At 43.7% G+C, this 15,430-nt stretch overlaps 1 protein-coding gene across 3 annotated transcripts in view; it reads right to left on the bottom strand.

Moving 5' to 3' along the window:
* Positions 1 to 15,177, bottom strand: part of USP7 (ubiquitin specific peptidase 7) — a 36,294-nt gene extending 21,117 nt beyond the window's left edge. For 2 of the 3 annotated variants that reach the window (XM_023529612.1, XM_011358357.2), the window contains exons 1-9: positions 15,043 to 15,177; positions 9,515 to 9,713; positions 7,563 to 7,701; positions 6,778 to 6,866; positions 4,527 to 4,635; positions 3,510 to 3,640; positions 2,969 to 3,023; positions 1,885 to 1,965; positions 1,698 to 1,788 (exon numbers count right to left, since the gene is read on the bottom strand). In XM_023529612.1, coding sequence (XP_023385380.1) covers positions 1,698 to 1,788; positions 1,885 to 1,965; positions 2,969 to 3,023; positions 3,510 to 3,640; positions 4,527 to 4,635; positions 6,778 to 6,866; positions 7,563 to 7,701; positions 9,515 to 9,713; positions 15,043 to 15,085 — 937 coding nt within the window. In that variant the 5' untranslated portion in view covers positions 15,086 to 15,177. Of the gene's footprint in view, positions 1 to 1,697; positions 1,789 to 1,884; positions 1,966 to 2,968; positions 3,024 to 3,509; positions 3,641 to 4,526; positions 4,636 to 6,777; positions 6,867 to 7,562; positions 7,702 to 9,514; positions 9,714 to 14,122; positions 14,301 to 15,042 lie in introns of all 3 variants that reach the window. The other variant, XM_023529613.1, reaches the window with a different exon arrangement.
* Positions 15,178 to 15,430: the final 253 nt, after the last annotated feature.

The following is a 15,430-nucleotide window of genomic DNA, read 5'->3' on the forward strand; positions in this document are numbered from 1 at the left end:
AGGACACAGAAAGCAAGGACTGATACGCCAAAATTATGAGATTGTTAAACAAACGGCAACATTAAAAGAGGAGGCAAGCCCCACACCGGGGGACGGTCTCAGCGACCCACCCAGAACGAGCGTCTGGAAACAGGCGGCACTTCTCCTGCTCTGGTTGTGAGGGGCTCACAGGAGCCAGACTTCCTCTCCTGCACTGACAGGTGGACACTGGACCCCACAGGGAACACTGAGATCCAGACAGGAGGTGATGCAGGGCCATGACCTTGGACAGGGCCCTTCAAGGGCCCCTGCTACTATGTAGTTTCTGGGCTGCGGCACAGGGAAGAGAAGCCCAAACAGGGCCCTGAGTGTCCCCAAGAGTGAGGAGACAGCTGCGAGAACACGAGGGGCCCAAGGCAGCTCAGACCCTTAGGACAGACAGAGTGCCCGGCAGGAGAAAGCGGCACAGGCAGAGCCCCGGCAACCGCCAGAGGGACGAACCACTGAAAGCATGGGGAGAGGGTCCCCGAGTTCATACCAGCCTGAGAAGAGTCCGTGCTCTCTCCAGCTACAGCGGAAAAGCCTCATAAGACATGGGACTTGAGGCTGGATAAAAACTCAGAAAGGTGCCGCCTCAGCTGTAGAAACAAATTAGCCCTGAACTGTAAACTGTCGTGCTCCCACCTGACAAAACTCAGAAGTAAAGCCTCAAAAGAACCAAACTACTTCCAAGTAACTTAACTATGACCCAGAACAAGAGTTAAGAATATCCAACACTCAAGATAAAAATCACAATGGCTGACACCCAAAATAAAAGATTACTAGACACACAACGAAGCTGGAAAATACAGCCCGTGGTAAAGACAAAGGTGAATCGACAGAAACAGATCTAGATATCTCACGGGTGACAGAATTTACAGACAAGGATGTTATTATTTACTGTATTCCATCATGTTCAGAAAGCTATCCAAATTGTCAATAAGCATCTGACCACCCCACTGACCTCCAGGGAAATGCAAATTTAAACCAAGACAGCACCATACTGCCACCAAAATGCTCACAGTCTGATAACTCACACATTGCTAGGGGACAGAAACTGATAAACTGCTTTGGGACACTTGCTGGCTTTATCTATTAAGCTGACCATGTGTATCCCCTGTGAGCCAGCAATTCCACTCAGCATAAATGCAAATGCATGTGCACCAGAGATAGGCACAAGACAGGTCGGTGAGCTTATGCCCAATAACCTCACACTGAAAATAAGCGAAGTATTTATCAAGGAAAAAAAGATGGTTTCAAAACTCTTGTGGTATATTCCTAATGTGAAATACTCTAAGTCGATGAAAATGATCAAATTATTGCTACTTGCAATATAGGTGAATTGCACATAATGCTGAGCAAAATAGAGACTACATCCTACATGAATATTAACAACATGCAGATATAACCTAGAATAGGATGTTAGGAGCCTAAATAGGAGTTCCCTCCGAGGGAGAGGCAGTGACTGAAAGGGCTGAGGCAAGGCTGGGTGTGCCAGAAAATATTCTGTTTCTTGACACCAGTGGGTCACAAGCCTGTGTTCACTCAGTTAGCTGTATACTCATCATTTTGGTGGTTTTCTGTGTATGCTACATTTTAATAAAAAGCACTTGTGTAAATGAAGAATTACCACAAAAGAAATTATCAGGTCATCAAGCCCCTGTGTGCACAGAACTTACTGTTTTTCTTTCCTTTTATGCTTAGCTGGATATCATAATAATCTTCTCTTCTATCGGATCGATAGTCCACCTCTTTACACTGGATATAGGACTGCAAACGAGGAAAACACGGTGCAAGTATCAATTGGCAAAATGTTCACATTTTAAAATCTTCTAAAATTGTTCTTTAAAACTGGTAATCACATACCACCATTTTGCCTCTGAATAATTTAGGTATGGTGCCTTCTACACACGTGCCTTTCATCTTATTTTCCACATTATCGAGCAACTGGAAGAGAAAGTTCTAGCTTTAAGAAAATGTTATGCTTAATTAACATACAGTAATTTGCAACTTGACTAGGGAATTTCAACAGTCACAGAAATTCTAGACTATGAATATTATGACCTTTGGCATGCAATTATCAAAAACATACAAAATTCTTCTTCCTTGGTCGGCTATTTACAAAAATATCTACATGCAACAGTTGAGATTAACCCTCTACACAGCCTTTGGAATGAATTAGTAATCTGGAGTGCCTTTAGAAGCATGTTTTATATTCGTTTTACCTCTGTGGAAAAGCATGTAAATTGAGCACTAAACTTAACTCGTATTGGTCCACACCAAGAGATTAATGAGGTTGAGCCTGTCAACAGGATTGACTGGTTTGTCCATGGATATTTAATGAACTGGATTCAATCCAGCTACTGCTGCAAAAAAGAAAACACACCTTGCCCAGCCAATCACCTTGAACAGCCATTTCATGTTGTGTGTGTATGTGTGTGTGCACATCTTTCATCAGAACTGGAGGATGGGGATCTGCTTGCTAGTGGCTACGGCTGCTTTGGGGAGAACCACCCACACGGAGGTCCGCTTCACTGGGGACTTCTAAACAAGGAGGGGCCTGGATGCTGCAGACCCTAACAGGAGTTAGGTCTCTAAAGTGAAGCAGGGTAATCAGGACAGCTCCTCAAGCCAACCTGTTGTGTCTTCGATTAGTAACTCAAGCAGAGGTGCCAATTTAACACCTTAAACGTATACTACCTACTACCCCTGCAATTCAAGTCTCCCCTCACACTTCCCTCTCAAATAACAATTTTTTTCATTCTTTCTGGCTCTTAAAACTATAGAGGTGCTGCTTATTTCTTCTAGCTTAGTTTTGGTCCTGAGCAAAGATGGGCATATCTGAATTACAGTGACGTGAAGTAGGCCTGAGGCTTTACTTGGTAACGACTTCTGGCAGTGCTTCAGAATATCAGATGTCAGCAGTATACAATTATGGCTTAAAACTTACCACTCGACATAGCTCTTGAACGTCGTGTTGCATGAAGCTATCTAAAGTTTCCCACCTTGGGAGAGAGATAAAATGAACATTTACATCGAAACTTCCAAATTTCAAATAAATGAACAAGCACTTTACTTACGTTAAAAAGACTAAATGGTATAATGGGCCATCATTCTTAAATGCATTTCTGACCAGATTTTGGGGGTTATAATTCAAAGATAAATAGAACTTTATCACGACATCCAAATGTTCACAACTTCATCTTATTCTAAACAACTTACTGCAAGGGGAGGTTGTGTTTGCAGTAAGTGTACGCACGTGTAAATACTATTTACATCCCTTTCTTGACAGGTAAAGCTTTAAGTGGTGAATTATTTCTCAAGGAAAATTCTAAAATCAAGCTGCTACTGCCAAAGAGGTCGAACACAATTCAACGATAAAAACTCTCTGTCAAAAAGCAAATGCCTGTACTACGCTGATCGTGCTCCTTCCAGCCGCTCATTCATCCTTCAGCGAAAGCAGAACGGGAGGGCGGACTTCCCATACATACCCGAAGGACTTCGTTAGCTTTTTTGTTCCTACGGGCTTATCACTGTGCTGTAGTTCGTAGAACACTCTCTGTAATGCTAAAGGGACGCTTTTGGATGAATCATCGCCCTCCGTTGGCATCATGTACACAGCCTAAAAGAATTGATTCAGAAATAAAAATGGAATTTGATGTGAAAGTATCATTTCGGGTATCTCAATGGTCAAGACTTTTAATTATTCCCCAAATAGTTCAGAAAGTTTTTTTTAAATCATGAAAGTCTTTTGAAACAATCTAGAAGATACAAGAAGGCAAAAAAGCATTTTATAAACTACCCATAGCTCACCACCCAGAGAGAACACACACCACTTTTATCCTTCTCGAAGCAACATTTTCGAACTTAACACTACTTGTGAACGACAGCTTTGCTGAAACTTAAAAGGCTCCTGAAGCTATCCACATCCAGCTCCCCCGGGACATAACGGGACATAACGCCCTCGCGGCATTGACGCCGTCTAAGACCAGTGCGAATGGGACAGGAGAGAGGGAGGCAGCCAGAGGCCCCACCACCAGGAGTCGGCACTAACTGTGCTGGCTCAGACGACGTTCCTAAAATACACATGACTCTCCTCCATTAGATTCCAGCAAGGTCTCGTCTTTTTTTTTTTTTGCTATGAAAATAAGTTTTATCTATAATAAGTGAAAATTAGACTTTGTAGCCAATAGTTTTCCAACTCATCAATTTTGACAAAACTTTTCAAATGTTACTAATGGCTTTCAAATTTAAAACAAACCTTTACCGTTTCTAGCTCAGAGTTAGGATATTCGCTGTAGTGAACGTTTGATGACCCCAGTTAGCTTTAAAGTGTCTGAACACTGAGGAATAAAGAAATGCACAGGCATAAAACAGGGGCCCTGGAGAAAGCACGGAGGTCCAGGAAGGAGACAAAGCAAAGTCTGGCAGAGGACTTTGCTTGTTCCCTAACACTTGAGAGAAAAGGGCAGGTGGAAGATTGAGGGAGAGAAAGACCATCCATTTACCTTTCGTAGTTGATTTGTGAAAAATAAAGTCTGCAGCAGGCTGTTCATGTAACAAGTCGCTCCCTGATTCTTTAAACCGACATAGCCCGTGTGCTTCTTTGAATCCCACCTACAAGATCAGTTTGAGGTTGAGGGAAAACCGCATAGGATGCCTCCTTGCTTCTACAATGTGCAGGGGCGACTCGACTAGATGTCAGCAGCAGTGGCCGACTTTTCACTACTTCCCACCATCTGGACACAGGCATGAAAGCCAAGCGCCCCTCTGAGTTCATAACTCACAGCCAGGCCCACAGGACATGAAGGCCATGGGTTCTCAGCACACGGGTCCCTTCAGTGGTCACCGATTCTATCCGCCCCAGTGCACGGGCCTGTGCAAACTCCACTCCAGCACTCGAGAAGCAGCTTACACACTGCTGACAGCAGACGGCCATCAGCCACCACGATCAGCACTCGCACATTCGATTAAAGTAGCTATGTTTATATGAACTGACTCCTGGTGGAGTCCTAGTACGTACACATTAGGTCACATGTAGTCAGCAAGAAACGGAAGCAGATGAAATCCCCCTTTCCTGCAGCCACACACACAGGAAGACAAACGTGCACTGGCAAATTTGGTGCAGACTTCTAAACCCCTAAGGGCCTCTTAGTCCTCGTGTCGTGTGGAGGTTGGTTAGGAGAAAAGGTGGACTTTCTCAGAGTTGACAGGCCCCACTGACCACCCCTCCACCAAGTAATAACAGGAGGCTAAAGAGAATGCCACTTCAAAGCAGAACAGTCCTCCCCACTCCATTCCCGTCTCCCTCTGCATACAATGCAAAGACACGAACAAGCAGGACTGCCGCCAGCATGACCAATCACACAGGGGACATTATTGTGAGGTCAAGGTCCACAATACTGATTCCAGGAGTCAGTCAGTCCACGGCCTTGCAAACACACTCACGTGTGCCCAATGGCCCTGGTTAAAAATGCTCACGTGTGTGAAAATTTCAAACTTGACAAGAAAATCTAAGAAACCTAAATCACTGATGATTATTTTAAAAACTATCATAAAGATTTAGGTGATAATGGTTGAATAGGTTTCAACAAGTGAGACTGAACCAAGCAATGTTTTGATTGGTAACGCTGAAAAACTCAACCTACTTGTTTAGTCAAGAGACATAGGGGAAGGTTTTAAAAATGAAGGAAATAAAAAAAAAAAGCACAAAATATTTAATGTGAAATACCTTGTTTTCGCGCCCCCACTTTGATATGTGAATACAACTCAAGTGTATGCTTTGAAAAGTTTACTCAAGAAAAGCCTGATTCCTCCTGTACAGCCCAATTAACATAAAAGCTAACAAATTTTGCTTTTTAAAAAAATTCCTAGTGGCATACCCCATTCCCGACACACCAGCCAGGACCCGGACTAAGCAAGAGGTCCTTCGTGGCCAGCCCACTGCTCCCTTGCCTGACAGCAGGGCCACATGGAAACAAAACACCGTGGGCGAGAGGCCGCCGCTGAGCTTCCTAGACAGAACGTGTCTGTTTCAGCCCTGGGCCTTAGAAAGCTTGCTGGTCTTCTATAACCCAACGCCAGCTTACCACCCCAGCCTTCGGCTCCACTCTTCACACTTTCCCGAGGTGCTGCCCCAGGCCACACTCTCCTGCTTGTGCCACTGTCCCTGTCGTTCTCCCTACCCCCGATTCCACCGTCCTTCCTCATCAGCCAATAACCAATACCTCCTTTAAGGCCGAAACTTCCTCTTGCACACAGACCTCTCCAAACCAGTGATGGAGCATCTGCTCGCAGGCCTTCCTCTAAGCTCTGATGTACCCCACTCACTACTTCACCCCCTCAGTGGTTCTGCCGTCAGCACACACTGAGCCGCCCCGGAACTTCACAACCCTGCCCTCCTTCACAATAGAAACAGAGCCGCTCCGGCTGTAGCCATGTACGTACTGGTCTCACTCCTTTACCCAACCAGCCTGTACGTTCTGTCAATGAGACAGACACCCAACGCTGTCTCACTGACCATAATCATGTTCCTACTGCATAGCAGGGCCCGGCATACAGAAACTGCTCAACAAATCTGCTAAACAAAGCAGTGGATGTGAGGCTGGTACACACGTCTGGGTGTTCTGTGTGTGCGCCAAGGGGCGAGCACACAGAAGGTGCTTATCTGTGGCATATATGCATCTGTTGATATGCAAATGCTCTCACTACAGCACAAAAAAACATTTCTTAACAGCACCCCACTTAAGAAAAACTTACGCAACTCCATGGGGAGCATCCGCTTGTACAAAGACTTCGAAAGTCACTTTGTCATCATCTATAAATCCTTTCTCAGGATCCGTCACTTCCTATAAAAAATAAGAATATCCAACTTGCGTAAGAACACACAAATACTCACTTCATTCCAAAGAGACAATTACCCTAGTACTTAATAGATTAAAATACTACTTTTTTAAGCACTCAGATTGTGCCTTCTGGTTTCGCAGTGTTGCTTTAAGCAGTGTTCCTGTAACACAATCCTGTTTCCTCTAGGGGGCATGCCGGAGGCACTGGGGCATGGCACCACACCACAGAAATGGAGGAACCAGCGTCTGCTCATCAGCTAGGCTCAGGAGGTCCCAGGTCCCAGAGAACTCATGCTAGAGAACTGAGCAGGGCGTTAGGACTGTTCCACTAGTTTCTACCTCTGCAAAAGACAGCCAGAATGAACGAACTTGAGAATTAATGAAGTCCCATGAAACCACCCATGACTATGCCTGACTCGGGAAGGGCCCCAATAGGTATTATTTCTTTTAAAGAAAATTTAGCCTATCAGGAAAGCTACTGACCACCTTATGATGTTTGACAAAAAGTTGAGATTTGAGTCCTATTAGCTGCTAAAAATCTCAGCTGGGAAACTGGAGAAAACATATTTTCATAAATACTTGATCAACTTATAAAACAAATATTCTGATTCTAAGGATCCGAAGGATCCGAAGAATAAAAGACTTAGGGCGACACAGAATGATGCTCAGATTACTCAGTCTAAATCCACTGTTACTTACACTCCAGGCCATAAAATTGGAAAATCCCCAATCATTTTCTTTATGGAAGAACAAGTGACTAATACGACGACTGAATGACTTCTCGTCATCTCTGTAATTTATTATCTTCAGCACTGCTTGTGCATGACAAGACCACGACCTGTTTAAAGAAAATAATCTAAGCCTTAGTTGACATATTTCACTGATGTTTACACATTTTTAAAAACAAAGCAACAAAAATTCCCATGTTTTAAATTTATTTTTTAAGGGGTGAGGGAACATAGCTACCTTTAGTGGAAAAAGACACTAAAAGGGTTTGGAAATGCCTCCATGTAGTGATTAAAATCATTATTTTATTTTTTAACTTTTAAAAAGTTTAACTCAAGTGTTTTATTGCTATCTCTAAAATACATGTTTTAGATTCTATAAGAGACTACAGCTTTTTGGTCAGATAATAGTTCTAGTATCTAATACGGACATTCTTTGAAAATAATAGAGAAAAAGTGATGATGTTATTTTTTTAGATGAACAGACTTAAAATTCTAGGTTCTACTACTATTCAATGTGTCACTTCTAAGCACCACTCCCGCACCCTATAGCTTCTGTGGCTCCCAAGTTCCCAAAAGTACCGTTTCGCCAGCCTTCGGGTGGGCTGCATGGGGGCAGTGGGGATTCCCTGAGAAACTCTGAGCATGGGTGCCGATCACAACCACAAGAGAAATGACCACAGATGCAGTCACATCTGGGACAGTCCACAAAGGGCCTCTGGATCCATGCTCAAAAACCAGGAAGGCACACGACTTCAGCAGTCCGCCAAAGAGCTTCCAGTGAAAGCAGAGCTTATAAAGGGATGTCACAGCTGAAACCAAACGCCCAGAAGAGCAGTGCCATTCCCCTCGGCACTTCCACTCATCAGGGTTCTTCAGGCTGGATGTGGAGGGCTCACTGTTTTTCTAAACTACTGTTCAGGCTAAAGTTGTCCGTTAGACTAGAATCTAGCCCATGTACTCATCGGATCAGGTCATCATGTGAACACAGGAAGAAAAATTTTAACCTATCTCCAGAGGCCCTGGGTGCACCATAAAATGGGCTTGGCACTTAAAATATTCAAGAAAAATGAACCGCACTGTATTCCCTGGAGCTCTGACAGACCATCTAGAGCCAGTGCCCTATGGGGAACAACCTTCTCTGAGGGCACCAAAGGGCCACAGTCTGGAGGTGGCGGGGACACTAGACAGCCATGGTCCAAAGGACGCAACTTGGGGACAAAGAGACCCAGAATTCCTTCAAACAATGTCTTCAACCAGTGTCTGATAAACCATGAATGGTGACAGATTTTAATTAAAGGGAAGAGCCAAACCTTTAGGATCGAATCAACAGGCAGAAACCATGACCTCTAATTTTTTTTTTTTTAATCTTTAGTTTCTTCTTAATAGAGGGACCACTAAGACTTTTCTCAATTTTAAGACTTTTTATATTGTACCTTTCCCCCCACCTAAAATAAAATAAGCCAAACAGCCCAAGTTGTAAAAGCCTGGAAGAATGTTTTATTGTGAATTTTCTGAATAACCCACAGGAGCTGATTAACACACCATGAGGAGGAGGTCGGCCTGAGAATTTTCCTTAACTACAATTTTCACCTCAGGCAGTTACCAGGGTACAGGAATTATGAATTATGGCTGGTAATCCAGCAGCCAGCCAGTCCCCTGGGCTGGTAGATTCTAACACGTGAAGTTTAGTTAGTTACTTATAAGAAAAATACAGTTTCTCTAGTTTGGTTATAACACCTACCAGTGAGTTTTAAAGAGGGAAATGTATTTAATTTGAAATCAAAGGGCTATATACAGGTATCAAGGAAATATTTTTTTTTAAAAGTTCAAAATTCAAAAAGAATTAGGCCGATCAAATTTGGCTTCCAGTAATGTATTACAACCATCTGTGGATTTGTAATTGCATCATTTAAACTGTCTTACGTGGAATCAGATTCAGCATTGCACTGGAGAAAGAATCCTACGCTTTTTTGGTGTGGTCTGTCTGGATAAAAGCGTGGCATCACCATAATCTTCCATGGCAGATTTCGCACAAAACACGGAGGGCTAAGGACCGACTCACTCAGTCTGCTGAAGCGCTCGACAGTGAACTGAAAGGTTGCCTCGGAGCGCCAACTCGTGTCTGCAAGAAAACACAATGTCAACCAGAGCCCGAGCACAGTGAAACAAACAGTCCTGAAAACATCTACCAGCGGGATAAAGCTAGTCCACACAACCGCCACCTAACTGCTAAGGCCTAGCTCTCCAGGAAGTGACAGTATCCTTTCCAGTCTGTTAATAACCCAAAACAGCGAGATGACAGTTTGTGTGCGTGAAATCCTAACTCAGAGGGTAACACACACCTGCCTTCCCTAGATTCAGAACTTCAGTGTGATAAGAGCATCTATTCTACTCTATCTTAATCCCCGAGTAAGCCTTAGTGCGGGGACAGGGCTCACGGTGGCAGAGGGCGAGGGGGTGCTGAGCTGGCACACAGGGCCTTCGGGGCAGTGGGAACGGCCATTCCCAAGGAAGCGCAGCACTGTTTAGAAACAAAAAGACTGCTAAGAAGTTAGCCTAAAAATAAACGTTAACTTCATTAGTTCAGAATTTTTGTGAAACACCAGCCTGGACTCTCTAGGTGGAGTAACTTAAAAAAAAAAAAAAAGAAACGAAACTGGCATCTGAAGGCCAATTTAAGGCATTATGCTGTCCTCTGATACTGCGCAGTGCTGAAACACTGTCTCTCAGTAGACCTTCAACCAAAGTCACACTGTACAATTCCACCTTTTCCTGATGGTGGCTATTCATTTACAAGTGACACAGGCTGCCGATTAGCTGTGACAAACCCAGCAGTGTCCATGTTGATGCTTCTCAGACTCCTCTCATGAAGGAGTGGCCCTCCCAAGGCCACCCGCCAATATGTCATGGCCAGCACTTTTACAGAACATCATTAAAACTGCCGCGGCAAGGCACACGTTTCTAGATGCTTTCTCTCACTTTCTGCGCCTGTCTTGTTGCAGGCCGGGGACAGCTCACAGCCGCGCCAGGGGACCAAGGGCCCCACTTTGAGGAGACACAGTTGGTCTACAGAACAGGAGCCTAGAGAGCTTTTTCCGGTTTAGAATCAGGTGCTACTTTGACACCCCTGCGCCCAGGCTCCCGAAGCACCAAACAAGACAGAAGGCCTGGGGGAAGAACATGTTAGGGGCACACTCCCTTCCCCCATCAGTCTCCAAGCTTCACTGCGACAGCAGAGTGCTTGGGACGCAGACTTCTCAATGTGCATAAACTGCTTAACTGGTGACTAATTGAATTTGTTCTTAAGAAAACATGTCCATCAGTCCTCATGAGAGGGTAATTCTTTACCGAAGAAGTAAAAACCAAATAGATGTGTGACAGCGTTTTCACCTTCTTTTAAAGACTCTTGCTTCATCCCTCATTTGTTTTCCTACATGTAACCCTGCTCAGCGGTCCACAGAGTCCCCTCTGGAAGGAGAGAGCTGAGCAGGGGGAGTCACATCTGAGAGGTGCATTCGTCTGCATTTGAGTCTCTTTCAGTGGCAAGCAACTCTAATCCCTTTGAGAGATAATAAAAGTCCACTGAAAAGGCAAGAAACTTGCTGAGAGAATGGTGTCTAGAATGGCTTAGGAGAAAAGCGGACCACTTTTCCACAGACACACAGATCACATCTGAGCAGCATTTAAATCCCGCAAGCAGCCATTACTCAATTTCTGCCTTACAGATGAGGAAACTGGGGCTCCCTGTCACTAAATAGCTTGTCTTATCCAAAGTGTCTTATCCAAGGTATTTTACAAAGTAACCAGAGGACGTTTCGACACCCGAGATTCGTGAACACTAAGCAGTGACCCTGCCTGATTTGGAGGATGCCATTCCAGCGTTTGGCTTAACACTCCACAAAACACAGACCCCAATAAAACCGGCCTGCTTTACAGTAACCCCAAGAACTGAAAAAAAGCAAAGGAGAAATCACCGCTGGACATTCAGTCCTTGGGGCCTAGAGAATCCAAAGCTGCAGCTACCACCTCTCTCCTAACACCCCTATTTTTGTTTTGTTTTCACAGACAACTTAACTCTTTGTAGGCTTAGATTTTTATATAGACGAAAACTGATACATCTTATAAATGCTTTCCTGTTCTTCTACTCCACACTTTTGTCCAATTCCCGAATTAACCTTGAAATGTTAAATAGGACCAAACGTCGGCAGAGTCAGCGTGGCTCTGAGTCCAGAGATGGCAGGCCCATCAGAGGCAGAGAGGCTGGGCGCCCCGAGCCTGGCACCATCGCGGCTCACGGCGCTCCGTTCACACTTGTGGATTTAAGCATTCGATATGAGAGTCTGCCTCACATTCAAGGTACATCCTCAGAACAGACGTTATCATCCAAACACACTAATCAGGAAGTTTAACATATGACTGCATGTGAACAGAATCTCACCCTACGGCTGGAAATTCTGTACACTAATTGGTTAATTATATTAAATATCAAAAGATTAATTATATTAAATACCAAAAAAGGAGGGGAGGAGGGGCAACTTGAAACCCATCTTTGGCAGATAAAGCATCTGATATGCCCCTATGTGGAACAAATCTTTGCCCAAAAACATGGGTGAAAAGTACTCAGGGGTACTATGTATTATTTTTACAACTTCCTCTGTGTCTATAATTACTTCAAAATTAAAAATGGTTTAGAAAGCGGTATACCTAGGATTATACTTGCAGTATTAGTATTTCATCCAAATAAAGACTCTAACCTGCCCTATGCCACAGCATCTATTTCATTACTTCGTGCATCTTTTTATTGTAAATGACAGGACGATAAGCTTGTGTTAACTGCTGTCATCACACAGTCTGACAGAAAACTTGATAACCTGCTACCTTCCCACCCTGCCCCGAGAGCAGCGGCAGGTCTCACATGGTCAGCTACCACGTGTCCAGTCTTAAAACGATCTTCTCTTCCCAGGGCAGAGAACAATGTACCAGCCTGTGTTTCAGTTGAATGAAAAAGCATACTTCTGGTTTATAATCAGAAAGGTTAGCCTGAAGTTTTCCCAAATGGTGCTCTTGCAGTAATTTTAATCAAACACCAATCATTCATTCTAATTCAAGTCTTTGCAAGGCCTAGTTAATTTCCAAGAAATTACTTCTGTTTCATGGGCACCACTGACGTTTACCTAGATCCATCTAGGTTGGCAGAGATTGCTTGTTCTAAAACTTCTTGTAGTCACCTCAGGAAAAACTGAGTTAAGAAAGTAAAATCGAAGTAGAGTAAGATGATACAACTAGAAAATGATTCTGATACTTGCCCATAATTCTATGTTAAGAGAATTTGTAAATGTACTCCACTTCACTAAACATTTTTCTAATCTGTTGTTAGATATTTAACTTCTGTGTAAGAAATCTACCTTACTAAGGCCCTCTGCGCACTCAAGGCACTGTTCACTGAAATCCAGTGTTTTCCAGATTAAGATGTTAAAAAGAGATTCAGGAAAAAGGGGTTCTAAAGTTCAGAGTCTTGGGGAATCATTAACAAAAAGCCTTGAAGAAAGACATTCAGATACTGACAGCTAGAAGTACTGTAATAGACAAAACATTTAACCTCGTACTCCTCAGACTTCCTAAATTCACAACACACACATCCCGCAGAAGAGGGTTTTGAAAACAAATCACGACAGAAAATGCTGCCCTAAAGCAATGCTTCCACTCCTAGAACTGGAACCATCTCCCTCCAGCCCCCTTTGTCATCAAAGAGAGAGGATCTTTTCACTCTCTTACCCCTGGCACCTCTCAAAGGGCACCTAAAATCCAAACCAGGAAGGAGCTACTACTGAAGACCTCACTCTACTTTCTCCTAGAATGTGCTTTTTCCATTTGGTAATTCACAATGGCAGTGAACGTTTCCACTTTTAGGTTCTATAGTTCGGCACCATTATTTACTACTAATAATTCAGTAAAACTGCATTGAGAGGGAGGAGATTTTACGTACATTATGCCCTCCTAACGGGGGTTCACAAATGAGGCAATTCAGGCCCCCAAGAGATATCTGGTAGTATCTAGAGACATTTTTGGTTGTCACGACTTGGGGTTAGCATGGGATGACACTGGCATCCTATAATGCACAGGACAGCCCCCTACAACAAAGAATGACTCACCCAAAAAGGCAACAAACAGTGCGGAGGGTGAGACACCCTGTCCTTTTATCTACAGCTGTGCCTTCTCCCAAGCCCTCCCCGCTAAAAACATGAATGGAAATACTAGTATGAAATTGCTCTGCGGAAACTAGACTGGGAGGGCTGTGACTGGGTGGCCAGCTACTGCTCCACAAGCAGCAGGAAATCGGTCCCTGACTCACAGACCTGGCCGTGCCTTCCCACTGTGCTCCCTGAATCGCTTTTGGCATCTCCGGTGTCTGAAATAAAACCAAGAGCCCAGTAACCAAAGAGACCGCACCCACACCATTGCCCTGGGTCTACAGTGGAAAGCGCACTCCACAGGTAACAAAGCAGCGGGGTTTAGACCACGCCTCTTTACCTTCCTCAGATATTGCCTCAGCCAGCTGCCAGGGGGTAAACCGCACTGTGAGAGAACTCTCAACTACGGCTGCAGTTTCTCATGGAGGCTGAACTTTTGGCAGGAGGTCTGAACAGCAGTCCTTCTGGTGGTGCAGCCCGTGGCTGATGAGGTTTCTTTCAACTGCCCCGTTACACCCCTGGGAAGGACACAACCCTCATGAGGATTGATGGACATGCTTTTGACAGAACATGGTTTCATATTATACTGCAAGATTCCAGGGGCTGCATAAAGTGATTACTGGCTGCTACCTGCTCATGATTTTTGACCTTGCAAATGTACACAGGTCACACAGTCTGATAAATTATAAAGAAGAAATTGCCTCGAAAGAAAGCGGTTTCCTAGGCACAAAATGTCCATGCCATGTACATATGCAAATACTTTTTGCATAGAAGATATAGACCAAAAGTTAATGTGGGAGAATGAAGCCCAAAACTTGGTTCTGATTTCCTAACAGGAGTGGGGCGGGATTATCAGCTACAGACAATTGATATACACACTACAATAAGAATGCAAAGGATAGTCAAGTTCCAACATCTAGAAGTATCTTGCTTCAAACCAGAAGGAGAGGAGAGTAATATGTACTTGTTCTACTGAATACTAACATTTGGCTGGAAATTTTCAGGCCTGAGTAAACACCCGTCTACTATAAACTTCTGTATTTAAACCTTCTCGCCTAGGCTGGGGAAAATCAACTTACCTTGACATTTGTAGGCAACCTTGAAATTCGACACTAAAAGAGGCTTCTAAATTTTCTTCAGTTACAACTTCCTAAAAACTAGCTACTTAAGAAACTCAGAAGTACTCAAGGAAGAAATATGCATAACATATTTGTGTTTCTGACAGTTTTTGCCCAGTGCAAGTAAGCCACAGGTACTTACCATCCTCCATATCTTCCTCTGTGTTGTTATGCCCATCGCTCATGGCTACATTCCCGTTGATAACAGGGTTTTGAGTAATTCTTGGTGGGTCATCTGTATCTCCAGCTTTAAAGGAAACAAAGAAATTCCATGGTTTTTACCGTCATGGCTTAGATTAAATACACAAAAATATACTGGTATATTTTTGACGATTTCCGGTCACAAGTAAGTTCCAATTGCTCCGTAATAAATGCACTCTAACCCAAAAGGGATTTCTCTAGTATATTTACTAAATATGAACTTGGGCTGCTTCCAAAATGCTAAATGGGACTTAGAACACTGAGTATACCACACAATAATCTGCTTCGTCTGCAATGGTATTTATTTTGAAATAGGTTTCCTACTCATC

Source organism: Pteropus vampyrus, unplaced genomic scaffold (genome assembly GCF_000151845.1).
Source record: "Pteropus vampyrus isolate Shadow unplaced genomic scaffold, Pvam_2.0 Scaffold40, whole genome shotgun sequence".
Lineage (NCBI taxonomy): Eukaryota > Metazoa > Chordata > Mammalia > Chiroptera > Pteropodidae > Pteropus > Pteropus vampyrus.